At 37.8% G+C, this 12,080-nt stretch overlaps 1 protein-coding gene across 3 annotated transcripts in view; it reads right to left on the minus strand.

The window, feature by feature from the left end:
- PUR7 (purin 7) overlaps positions 1-2,679 on the minus strand; it is a 72,568-nt gene extending 69,889 nt beyond the window's left edge. For all 3 annotated transcript variants that reach the window (XM_087400377.1, XM_087400375.1, XM_087400376.1), the window contains exons 1-2: positions 2,109-2,679; positions 1,566-1,667 (exon numbers count right to left, since the gene is read on the minus strand). In XM_087400377.1, the coding sequence (XP_087256503.1) occupies positions 1,566-1,667; positions 2,109-2,366 (360 nt within the window). In that variant the 5' untranslated portion in view covers positions 2,367-2,679. The remainder of the gene's footprint in view (positions 1-1,565; positions 1,668-2,108) is intronic.
- Positions 2,680-12,080: the final 9,401 nt, after the last annotated feature.

Genomic DNA, 12,080 nt, shown 5'->3' on the forward strand with positions numbered 1-12,080 from the left:
CACCCTTGGTAAGACCAAAGTTGTGACCTTCAACACATCCCGAGCAGCCATGCATAGAGAGTCGTTCACACTACGACAGCAATGCATCTCCGATTTCGGTAAGAAAGGAAGCCCGAGAGGGGATCTCTAAAGAGAAAGTGATAACGACCTTGAATCTCGTAGTACATAGGGCACCTAAAAGCAAAGCGCTCCTCGGACTCGATTTCATGTAAACGAAACTATCCGATCGATATCTTCAACGAATGTCCTCGTGGATCAATGAAGCCTCCTTTGAAATCCGGAAAGAGTGGTCCTTGTAGATGCTAAGCTTTATTGTAAGCTTGCTCGGTGCCAACCAAGTCCTAAATGTGTAGCTGTATAAGGTTCTCTCAGATAGCCTATTTGACCTCGTGGTATGTGAGCAAGACTAAAAGAGCCTCAATGCTATATTGGAAGGAGGTAATCTATCCACGTGGAGGCCCAAACTCTTAAATCACGTGCATGTATGCGCAACATCTCCGATCCCCTCATTTGCTAAGGTCATGGAGGAAGATAGGACCAGCGACCACAGTTTGTGTCGTCCTGAGGTATAAGAGCCATACTCCCTAACTTGGAAAAGGTATTTGACGACCAGAAATGCTGCATCAAGCTGCAGTGGAAATGCACCGAACTCGGCCATAACAATCCGATGTAGAACCGATGGCTTATGTGACAGCAAGAGAACTTGGAGCCACTCTACTTGGGCCCACTTTGCTTTTTATAAGTCAGTCCCCTAACAAAGGCTGCCATACATGTCCGTTGGGCGGACCAAGGAGTCAATGTGGGAGACTTGGTCAAGGGATCCTAGAAGTGGGAGTGGAAGCAATGCCTCTCTGCTCTCTAAGCAGCATATCCCCTGCCTAGTCAGGCCTACATCGTTGGTCGCATCGTGAAAATCAGGCAAGAGAAAAGCACGCCCAAGTATGTGTATGATGAAACGACCTCCACTAGTACTCATCTAATCCATGAGATTGTCATGTACAAAGAGCACTTGCTCAAGATACTTAGGCAAGGTTGGGACACACAGCCAGACTCTACTCAGAGCTGGATCATGGAGTTTCTTCAAAAGACCGAAGGGTGGAGCCACTAGTTGGGCATCATCACCTACTATGAATGCAACACAATCATATCATAACAAATCTAATACATGAGAGAAAGCTGGGCCCGTGGCCAAGGTGGAAGCTTAGGGAGAGCCCGACGATGAATGAGGTTGTGATCACAGAAACCTGCAATAGAGCGCTACTGGTGGTCTGTGCGTGTGGCCCAAGTGGTGGCCCTGCATTTGACAAGAGCCACTATAACCCCGTTGGTCATGCCCCAATCTAGTGAACATGGAGGGAAGATCTCCGAGTATGATCTATGTGTCAATCCGCTATCAGATCTACCTTGTCACCCACGATCTATTTGGTCCGTGTGATCTGGCTGGAAATGTTTAATAAGCTTTCTTTCTTCTTTTCTTTCTCATACTTCGTAGTTTTTTATAATCTAATCCAATCAAATATATATAACATTTGGAGCTGTAGGGTTTCCCTTCTTTTTTTACATACCTGTCCCTTGAAAGGAACGGATGTCAAAGCTCTATCAAAAGCACTCAATCTATCCGTAGCCACCAAGACCAGGTAATCCCCAGCTTCGTACGTATCTCTCACCTGCCAAGGGTTTCTTTTCAAATCTATTAGAGATTGCTCAAAATTAGTCACCGGACATATTAAAAATACTGAATTCTCTTTTTCCATAGAAGAAGAGCTACTTGTCGAATACATAAGCATACGTATGAATTGGTAAAATTGGCCCACACGCTAACCAACCATGTTGTGGAACATTGGTGCACACGCTGCTTATAACCTTGTAAAACTTGTGCTAAAATTGGTGCGCACGCTAACTACGTTGCTTATAACCTTCTAGTTAATGCTAGAAATGCCAAAACTTGCATTGAAAAATGTGTTCATACTATTTTTCCCAAAAACATCTTGACGATTTGACAGGTGATTCTTTCCGAGGGAGATAGACACATACCACTAACAACAGGTACTTGTTATGTTACGCCCAACATATACATGCATTAATTGTGAGTATAGTTGGTAGCCAACCTTTCCAATGCTCCTGGGCCCAAGCATGGGAATCGTATGATCTAGATGAGTCTCAGATAGGCAATTGGAAAGCTCTCGCGATATTGCTGACAAAATCTCTGGCCTGGAGCTTTTGAGATCGACGTCAATAGAAGCCATTGGAGTACGATTGCTTCGAATAGTATGTGCGCCACAGGCACGCAGTGGAGGAACGTGACCATTCTGAAAAAGTGATGTTGAGGGCCAGTGCTGGTGGGAGAGGAAATAGGTAGGAGCCATTACAGCTCGCGCTTATCGTTTCTTTAGCAAAGACTTGCCACTATCAGTGTTATTTTCGGAACCGCGCGCTCTCTCACACACACAAAACGGGACATGATAGTAGCACTCTTGATTTTGAAAACGTTGTGCTTTGTCTCATCGCTCAACATAAGCTGGTGACATTCACTTTACAAAGAAGGGCGAGGTATTGCCAATAGAGTTTAGACCAAGGCGCTAAAACGTGTGGGTCTACATGGTTCAAACCACAGGCAGCTCAGGATTTTACCCGCTATTGGCACTTTCCATTTAGTACAACCCACCAAAGAAAACAAGCTTGGAGATCCAAAATGAACAAGTGAGTACAAGTACTCTTGAGCATTGCCTTCAAATTGCTTTTGTCAAAGGAAAACAATTGTCAAGATGAATGAATGATTAATTTGCAACACCTCTGATGGAAGCCCATGTACAGCCCGTGTATAGGAAAGTTCGAATGATCTGCAAACTCTGTGTCTGTGTGTGTGTGTGTGTGTGTGTGTGTGTGTGTGTGTGTGTGTGTGTGAGAGAGAGAGAGAACCAAAATAGAAGGGGGCCACTTAGCAACAAAGTGTGTGGGACACTTTTTAACAAAAATGTAACTAGAGCGATGCCTCGAAGGCAGTGCTAAAAAGGAGACAATAAGATGCGTAGCAAGGAGAAGAGGGTGGGGTAGAGAGAAAAACAAGGAGGACTGAATGACGAGAAAGGAATGATGCTAACCAAAAGTGGACAACAAATTATCCAAAATCTTGAAAAATACATAAAATCTCCCTTTTCTTTCTACTGCAAAGCCTTTACTACTTAACTTGCACCTACGGCAAGCCAAAAAGCAAGCTATTTACCTATAGAATTTTAGTTTTCAAAAATGAGTGATAACATATTTTAGGCCATAATTCTTTGTAGATTACATATTTTTTGCATTTGGGTACATAAGTGGTTCTTAATTCATAACATTGCACATGGGATCAAAGATTTGTTGCATTGAGAAGCTCATTTTCTACTAAATTTGAAACTTCATGATAACTATTACAACCTTTACAAATATGATAACTATTACAACCTTTACAAATATGTCTATTTCTAAAATTCTAAGCCCTGAAATCTTTATGCAATGTGCAACTCAGAACTCAATAGAGTGCATAAGGGGGATTTGCATATGCATCCTTAGGATTGGCATCAATGAGTCCCATGAGCCTATCATAAATCAAGACTATTTACGCTATAATTCATCATAGGCAAGGGGCTACCAAGCCACACCTTCATTGCAATGGTACTACTCATCATACATAGTAACATGTCCCAACCCATTTGCACACCTTTAATTTTAAGATTTTTAACAAACACAGAGAGATGCATTTTGGGGGCAATCAGCTTGATACATCTAACCCCAATTTAATATTTTCCTTCTCATTATTACATAGCGAGCCATGTTGCACGACCTATCGCCAAAGGTGTATCTTAGATTCTCTTCGCTTTCTTTAATAAGTGGGATCTCCTGTTAAGTGTTTCATGTAATGCATTGTACTTTGTCTCATAGCACATTTTGGTGCTAACAACAATCTCATCGACATTAAATGTGCTAACAACATACCTCCACCAATTTTCATTCCTATTGTGTCAAATGCTCGTGCCACTCCTTAGTTACATTGGTAGATGTAAGTCATGTTGGCATGAGCAGCTTGTTGAGATTGAAGCCATCACCAATGTGACATTTTAGATATTGTTGTTGAATTACCATTGCTTTGACTTGAGCATGGCCTCTCAAAAATTATCCATGTACACCATGGTCATTATGAGATAAGCATACACTACTAGCTAGGAGACCCTAGAATATATTTTTTGGTAATTCTTTAGCCTTATTTATTAGAGTGTTGAGGTGTTGCTATGAAATTATACTTTGGTAGATGCGTTATGTATCCAAGTGTGTTAATTGGGTACAATCCATGCTAGCTTGTGAGGGTATATCCTTCTTAATCAACATACGTGTTTTGTATGATAATATCAGAATCTAAATCAAAGTCTATCGAACAATAAACATGTTGGAGTTATACATATGGTACATTGGCAATGATGCATCATCACGCATGATAGGACACAAGAAGTGGTTTTTTGAAATAAAACAGTTAGAAGGCTCTAAGAATGTGATTGTGATTTCTTAACAATGTTTGTGATGAATTTGTTTTGGTTAAAATTCAAGAGGCATTTTGGTAGAAGCCCTACAAGTAAAGAGGAATCCTTGATTTGACTCATTTAATTGTTTGGGATACTTACATATTAAATTTTTTATGATTCCTTATATTATGCCATTTTTGTTGATAGTTGTAGCAGACATTGTCGGTTCATTTTTTTAAAGGTAAAAACGTTTTTTATAATTCAAAAATATGATGGAAAATCAAACTAGAATGATAATCAAAGTAAAGGTGGTGAATATATGTAATGATTGTTTTCAAAAATTTCCAAAGATCATGGGATCAAAAAACAACTCACTTGTGCATGTATGCCTCAAACAAAATATTGTTGTAAAGGAGAACTAGTACTTTAACAAATATTTGTAGAGATGAATGAAAAGTATTTACCATTGATGTCATGGAAAGAAGTCATCGATACAATAAATAATTTATTTAATAAGTTTCCAATAGAATTGGAAAGCAAGAGATAAGCAATCACAATAAGAAGAAGAACAAGAGAAGAACAAAATGTAGCTAAAGGTAAGAATCAAGATGATCAACGAGAGAAAGAAAACAGCCTCAAACATTGAATCATGTTCAAAAATGCAAAGTTCTTTAAATGGAAAGCACAACTTTTTGCTTTACTATGACAACTATTATGCACATAGAAGAACCAACTTATTTGCAAATTATAAGCAAGAATGATAAAAGAGTATGAAAAAAGAAATAGATTATTTTAAAACTTACATGGAAATCATATGGTTTGACTCCAAACAATAAATGAATTACAAAGACATTGGATAACAAGATAAAGTATAATCTAGATGGAAATTTTGAAAAATACAAATCCAAATCAACAACAAAGGTTTTGTTCAATAATGTGAATAAGATTATGAAGAGTCTTATGCTCCAATTGCCAAAATAGATTCAATTTAATTTTTTATTTCTTGGATAGTAATCAAAAAATGGAATGTGTATCATATTGATGTTAAAATGCATAAAGGTTTACAGATTGAAGGCACCTAGAATATTACTATAGGATTGACAAGTAAAAATATAATCTAGGATTCATAAAGTCCTATGAAGATTAGACACACTACTATTGAGTTAAAGAATAACATATTACAATCACACATCTATATGTAGATGAACTCGTAATGATAAGGAGTAATAAGGATATGATTAGAAAAGCAAAGATATACTTATCTGCATACTTTGATATGAAAGATCTAGGCTCACGCATTGTTTTTGCTGTATTGAATTCTAGAGAGATTTAAAATCAAGTATTATGAGCTAGCATTAATATATCAATAATTTATTGAATGAATCCAATACGCAAGGTTGCATTATTTCTATTTTAGCAATGGAATAAAATATTAAATTAACAAAAGATGAAGCCAACAAAATAGTAAATGAAGGGTATTAAAATTATTGATTCATCTTATAAATATAAGACCAAACATGAACTACGCTGTAAATTCATTGGCTCATTATATGTCAGAGGCTAAGCAATCACACTAGAATACAACCAAAAGAGTTTTAAAAGAGGAATCAAGTAAATAGAGCGTACAAAGAAAGTCAAACTAGAATCACATGAATTTTGTGGTAGTGATTATACAAGAGATCATGATCACATAAAATATACATAAGGTAATGCATTTCTCTTAGCAAAAGGTGTAATTTAATGGTTATCAACAAACAACCAATAGTTTTTTTGCTTCAAACAAAATCAATATAAAGGCTCAAAAACACCATTTATTGAAGCAATATGGTTTAGAAGGATACTTTCAAAGACAATTTCTTTGACGACACAAAGCCAACAAAATAATGTTGTGGCAACGGGTCAACACAAGGACTAATTATTTCATTCAACAACTAAGCATCCCCCCCCCCCCCCTTGCGCACACATGCAACACCCCCATCCCCACGCCTTGCATGCATGCATGACCAAAAGAGGGGATGGTAACACCATACTATAGCATTGTGATAGCAAAGACAAAATTACAAAGGTCATTACCGAGCGATGTAGTACATATAAGAGTTTGAAAACCATTGACAAGCATGTGGTTTGATAGAGAGGCAGGGCATAGTTGGTTAAGGAGGAATGATGGAACAATAACACTATCTTTCTTCAACCCCAAGTTTCTCATCTTAGGGAAAGGTTGCTTTGATGAAGTTTATATTGAGGGAAGGTGTTGAGGATCAATTTTACATCATTCTTGTTTGTATGCAAATAGAAAATTCAAAGGATGCATAAAACATGGGAAGGCGCTTCAACCCATTAAGGCATCTTCAACCTATATGTATAATCATGATATTAAGTAATGTACAGTTACTCGGCTTGAATCTCTATTGCTTCTGATTACCTGATCAATTCATCTTCTATACAAAACACCAGCAATGACTAGGAAAGGTTTGCTCTATAATACAAGTTTCTTTCTCTGATTCCCTAGATAATGTTTCAAGGATCAAACCATCAGTAATAAGGAAGAATAGCATTTTATTATACCAATTTGGTGGTTCTTCAATTCTTACAAAAAAAATGGCTGCATCAGGAAGTTCATATGGTATGCTTGTTGGAGCTTCTCCTGATAGTAACCTGCTCAAGTAATCAACAATGGCATGTGCTTTCCAGGCTTATGCACAATGCTATAGTTAAATTCCTGCAACAACTCCTTGTGTGCAGGATCAAATGTTACCCACAACAAAAGAGCTAGCATCACTCGCTCAAAGATGCAAAACAGAGCCCTATTGGGCAAGCTAGTGGTGTGTCGTCTCACCCCACTTCTCAAAGGCCCCCCTCACAGGAAAGAAACACCCCTAAAAAGGAATGTGCATAGGGTTTGGTTGTGATTGTTTGAGGGACTGCCCAACATGTTGGGAGGATTAGGAGCAACATCCCCTTTGGAGATTTATGACCACTATGGGCACATGTTGGGCTAGTGCACACACATTGGTTGGGCACAGTGGGACAGTGGTTCAACTAGCTTTTTTAAGGCATGAGCCAAAGGCATGTATGAGAGCCCTCTCTCACTTGTGAGGAGATGATATGAAGATGCGAGAGATAGATGCTACCATTCTCGAGTCCTAGTGAGATTTCTTACACGGAACTCAACCCTCTTGTGATGATATGGGCATTGTTCCCATAAACGTTTCATGAAACACATTTCAAAAGTTTTTTAAAGAAATATTTCAAGATTTTGATTGGAGTTTCACCTAGAAAAGCACTCTAGTTATACATTAAAAATACATAATATATAAAGTATATAAAATACTATATACATAATTATGGATGCATAAAAGGTTACCATGTATGGACTCTCTCTCTCTCTCTCTCTCTCTCTCTCTCTCTCTCTCTCTCTCTCTCTCTCTCTCTCTATCTATCTATCTATCTATCTAACTAAGAAATATTTCAAGATTTTGACTGGAGTTTCACCTAGAAAAGCACTCTAGTTATACATTAAAAATACATAGTATATAAAGGATATAAAATACTATATACATAATTATGGATGCATAAAGGTTACCATAGATGGACTCTTTCTCTCTCTCTCTCTCTCTCTCTCTCTCTCTCTCTCTCTCTCTCTCTCTGTGTGTCTATCTATCTATCTATCTATCTAAGAAATATTTCAAGATTTTGATTGGAGTTTCACCCAAAAAGGCATTCTAGTTCTACATTAAAAATACATAATACATAAAGTATATAAAATACTTTATACATAACTATGGATGCATAAAGGTTACCATATATGCAATCATCCGAACTCGATCACACCCCTAGAAGTGGAGAAAAAAGCATGGGAAGGAGTATCAAGGGAACAAAGGCTCTGCCAGCTATGCAACTTAGATGAAGTGGAAAATGAGGCACATGTTCTTTTGACATGTCCGCGATATGAGCATCTAAGAGAAGATTTCAGCAATGTCACGTAGCATCACAATAGTTTGGAGAGCTTGCTTTCCCATCCTCACCTTGCAGCCTTGGGCAATTACATTACCAAGGTCCTTGCATACTGTGACCAATGTATTACACAGGTAGCAACATGCTAGGTGTCCACTCCACCCTTCTTCAAAGGAGACTTTTTGTAACATTCCATTGGGTCCCATGGGTCGATTTCAGGCCCCCACAGGATGATAATAATAGTTTCTTTCTTTCTTTCTCTCTCTCTCTCTCTCTCTATATATATATATATATATATCTATCTATCTATCTATCTATCTATCTATCTATCCATCTATTATGTATGTATGTATGCATGCATGCATGCATGCATGCATGTATGTATGTATGTATGTGTGTGTGTATGTATCTATGTATGTATGTATATCTACACACACACACACACACATATGGTACATCACTTTTGGTCTAACCCTAAAGCCCTCTCAGTGTTAACCCGTGGGTCAAATTTGTAAGTTAAAAGGTTGACTTTATGCTAAAGAACTAATAGTGCAAATGTGCACACTAGCACACAAACTAGCCTATAAGGCCATACAAAGGCTAAAACCTATCAAGCCCTCCTTCATGGTATGCACGAAGTACTCTAGAAATATCGCAGAGACCTAGAACAAACCCCATGGTTGCACATGTTCATCCAAGAGGATATAGAAACTTATGAAAGTATAGGCATGGTAGAATCACGTAACAAATAGAATCAAGTGTAACGTTTATCAAAAAGCTTCAAACTTGGGTCATGAAAGCGCCTTAATCAAGATATCTTCCACATTGTCTTGTGTTGGAACATAAGAAAAGTCAACATCCCGTGTTGAGAGTCTCTCTCTAACATACTGATAATGAAAGAAATGTGCTTAGTATGCACATGAAACACTAGGTTCATGTGCAATGGCTAAAGCACTCTGACTATCACAATAGATAGTGGTAGGAGATGTCTAACAGCATCCAAATCTACAAGTAGTTCTCGCAGTCAGATACATTCCACTATGGCTATAAAAGCTACCCTATATACTCAACTTCATACTTTTTTATGTACCAAGAAATGCATGAAGCTCCAAGGATAAAACAGTTGTCACTGTGGACACTCTAGTGTCATAGCATCCAACCCAGTCATCACTATCTATGAAAGCATACAAGATAAGTGAAGAATCGTGGCCATAAAGAACGCCCAAACCTAGAGTGCCTTTCAAGTATTAGAATACATGTTGCATAGCTTGCCAATGGTGTGTATTGGGACTATGCATGGATTTGCTTAATTAGAAAATAGCATACTGAAGGTCTCGCTTCGTGTGACATAGATATATTAGGCATCCAACAACCTGGTAATAGAGAGTGGCATCAAATGGCTTAATGGCACCATCCATAAAGAAACGAAGACCAAGCTCAACAAGTGTAGAAACTTGTTTGCAATCCTCAAATGAAAATCTATATAAGATCTATCGATGGTACTTGGACTAACTCATGAATACCCCTCTCGACATGAGCAAATTGAATGCCGAGATAGTAGTGCAGCTGGCCCAAATCTATCATAGCAAATGATTGTTGCTAATCAACCTTAAAGGCACTGTGTAGAGGTCCATCAAGAGCATGTCAGGCTATAAATAAGATTCAATATGTTGCTATAAAGCACTTGCTTGTGGGTAAGTTGAAGCCTCTATGGGCTCATTGCATTGGTCCACACACATAGACTAAAGTGCACAGTGCACACCCATACACATGATAAGAAAACCAAAAGCAAAAGTTAGTACAAAAAATAGTGCATATGCGTGGGCTATAGTACACACTGCACACAAATGCATAGGGTATCCAGTTTGTATTCGCAACACTATTGCAAGATTGTTGAAGGCTACCACCAACAGCAGCTATATAAGTTAGTTCTTCATCTATTTGTTTGGGGAAGATAGGCCTCATTGCCAATCAACAGTGGTTACTTTCTTTACCAACAATTTCTAAATACATTGACCCTACTCCTTTGTAAGTTTTATATTAAAAGCTAGAAAATGTTAGATTTAGACTTAAGAAACCTGTAAAATTAATCATATATGTCTATTTTTGAATTCATATAGTAAAGTCAATTTCATCCTTCAAAACATTTCCAGCAATCTAGCAACGAAATCAAATGGGTCTACTCCTTAATGTCAACGGGTGAGATACTAACTTCATAATGATTGTATTTACAATTGTTTACTACTCCTTAAATGTCAATCTGGTCACAAGGTGAGATACTACCTTCCTGATGATTGTATATTTATTCCAAGTGTTTAAATAGTGAATGGCAAACAAAAATTCCCAGTTAGCTATATATTTCCACCATGCCAACTAGGTTTAACCCTTACAAGAAGTAAGCTGCCATGGACATATTTTCAGTAGGTCAAGCAATTGATTTTTATACTCGTCATCTTCGTCCCTGCAATTTAAAAATCAACAAACACTAATCTCTTTGTGGTTTCTTACCTTTTTTAGAAAGAAATGCTTATGTTCTTGATCAAAAATATCCCACTTGAGCATTTCAAAAAGTAAAGCATTTGATTTCAATTTACCCTCACCCCTATGGCTTACATTTGCCACTCAAATTTCAAATCAAGTTGAAAAAGTGAATGGTGAAAAAGCATACTCTTAAATTTGAAATTGAAAGCTAGGTTGGCAAGCGTAACGGTTGGATGTATACAATTAGGCAACAACAAATCCAACTCTTTGGGTCAGGTAAAGTTGAGTTCTAAGGCAATACTATAAATAAGGGAGAATGAAAAGCAAGGGTTAAACACGAAGCCGTGAGGCAAGTAGTCGAACTCAAAAAGGAAACTACGTAAGAATCTAAAGTAAAGTTCAATTGTGCAATTTCTCACATGTGAAATTGTACTTCAATTGAACCATGTTGTCGCATGTATGAAGCTTCTCCAAATACAGTTTAATACAAGCTCGACATTTCTAGTGGACTAAGAATCTTCACTTGTTTCCTCCAAAAATTCCACTCCTAGCCAGGATGCTTCGAAGACGTTGAGATAACAAGATCAAGTCCTAATGGAAAGAAAAAAATATAAGAAGAACTCACAACCATAGATAAGAGCAACTCACAACCATGACAAAAGGGAAAAAAGTCTAGTGTGCTCGCATTTCAACTTTCAATACTTGGAACTGTTAGAATGAATGTACAAAATGCGAAGAATCTCACAAACCTCACAACAAAGATAAAGCATGTGCCATGCTTAAGCTGCAAGCTGCGAAATCCACCTTCGAGTTTCTCACTTCCCAATGCTCATAAAATGGCAATGGGCCTCAGCAAAGAGAGGATCATATTATGTATTTGACCCTCAAGCTCCAAGTCCCCCGATCTCCCTTTTAGAGTTGCTCATGTCCAGTGCACAAGCTTGACAACAAAGATAGAAAGCAGGAGCATGATTTATATAGTGGTTGTGTGCCTAAGTATATTGATGATACATTTTCTTGCAAAAATCTCACAGCCTTACAAGGAAACTATGACCTGAGAGTCATGCACCACTGTCCACATGAGCTCCTTCCAACTGCCACAGCTTATTCCTTTATTTTACTCTAAATCAATAGCCCATGGCTAAACAAAAA

The sequence above is a fragment of the Dipteris shenzhenensis genome, chromosome 29 (genome assembly GCF_047967505.1).
Source record: "Dipteris shenzhenensis isolate YYH24624 ecotype China chromosome 29, Dip_SZ_1.0, whole genome shotgun sequence".
Classification (NCBI taxonomy): domain Eukaryota; kingdom Viridiplantae; phylum Streptophyta; class Polypodiopsida; order Gleicheniales; family Dipteridaceae; genus Dipteris; species Dipteris shenzhenensis.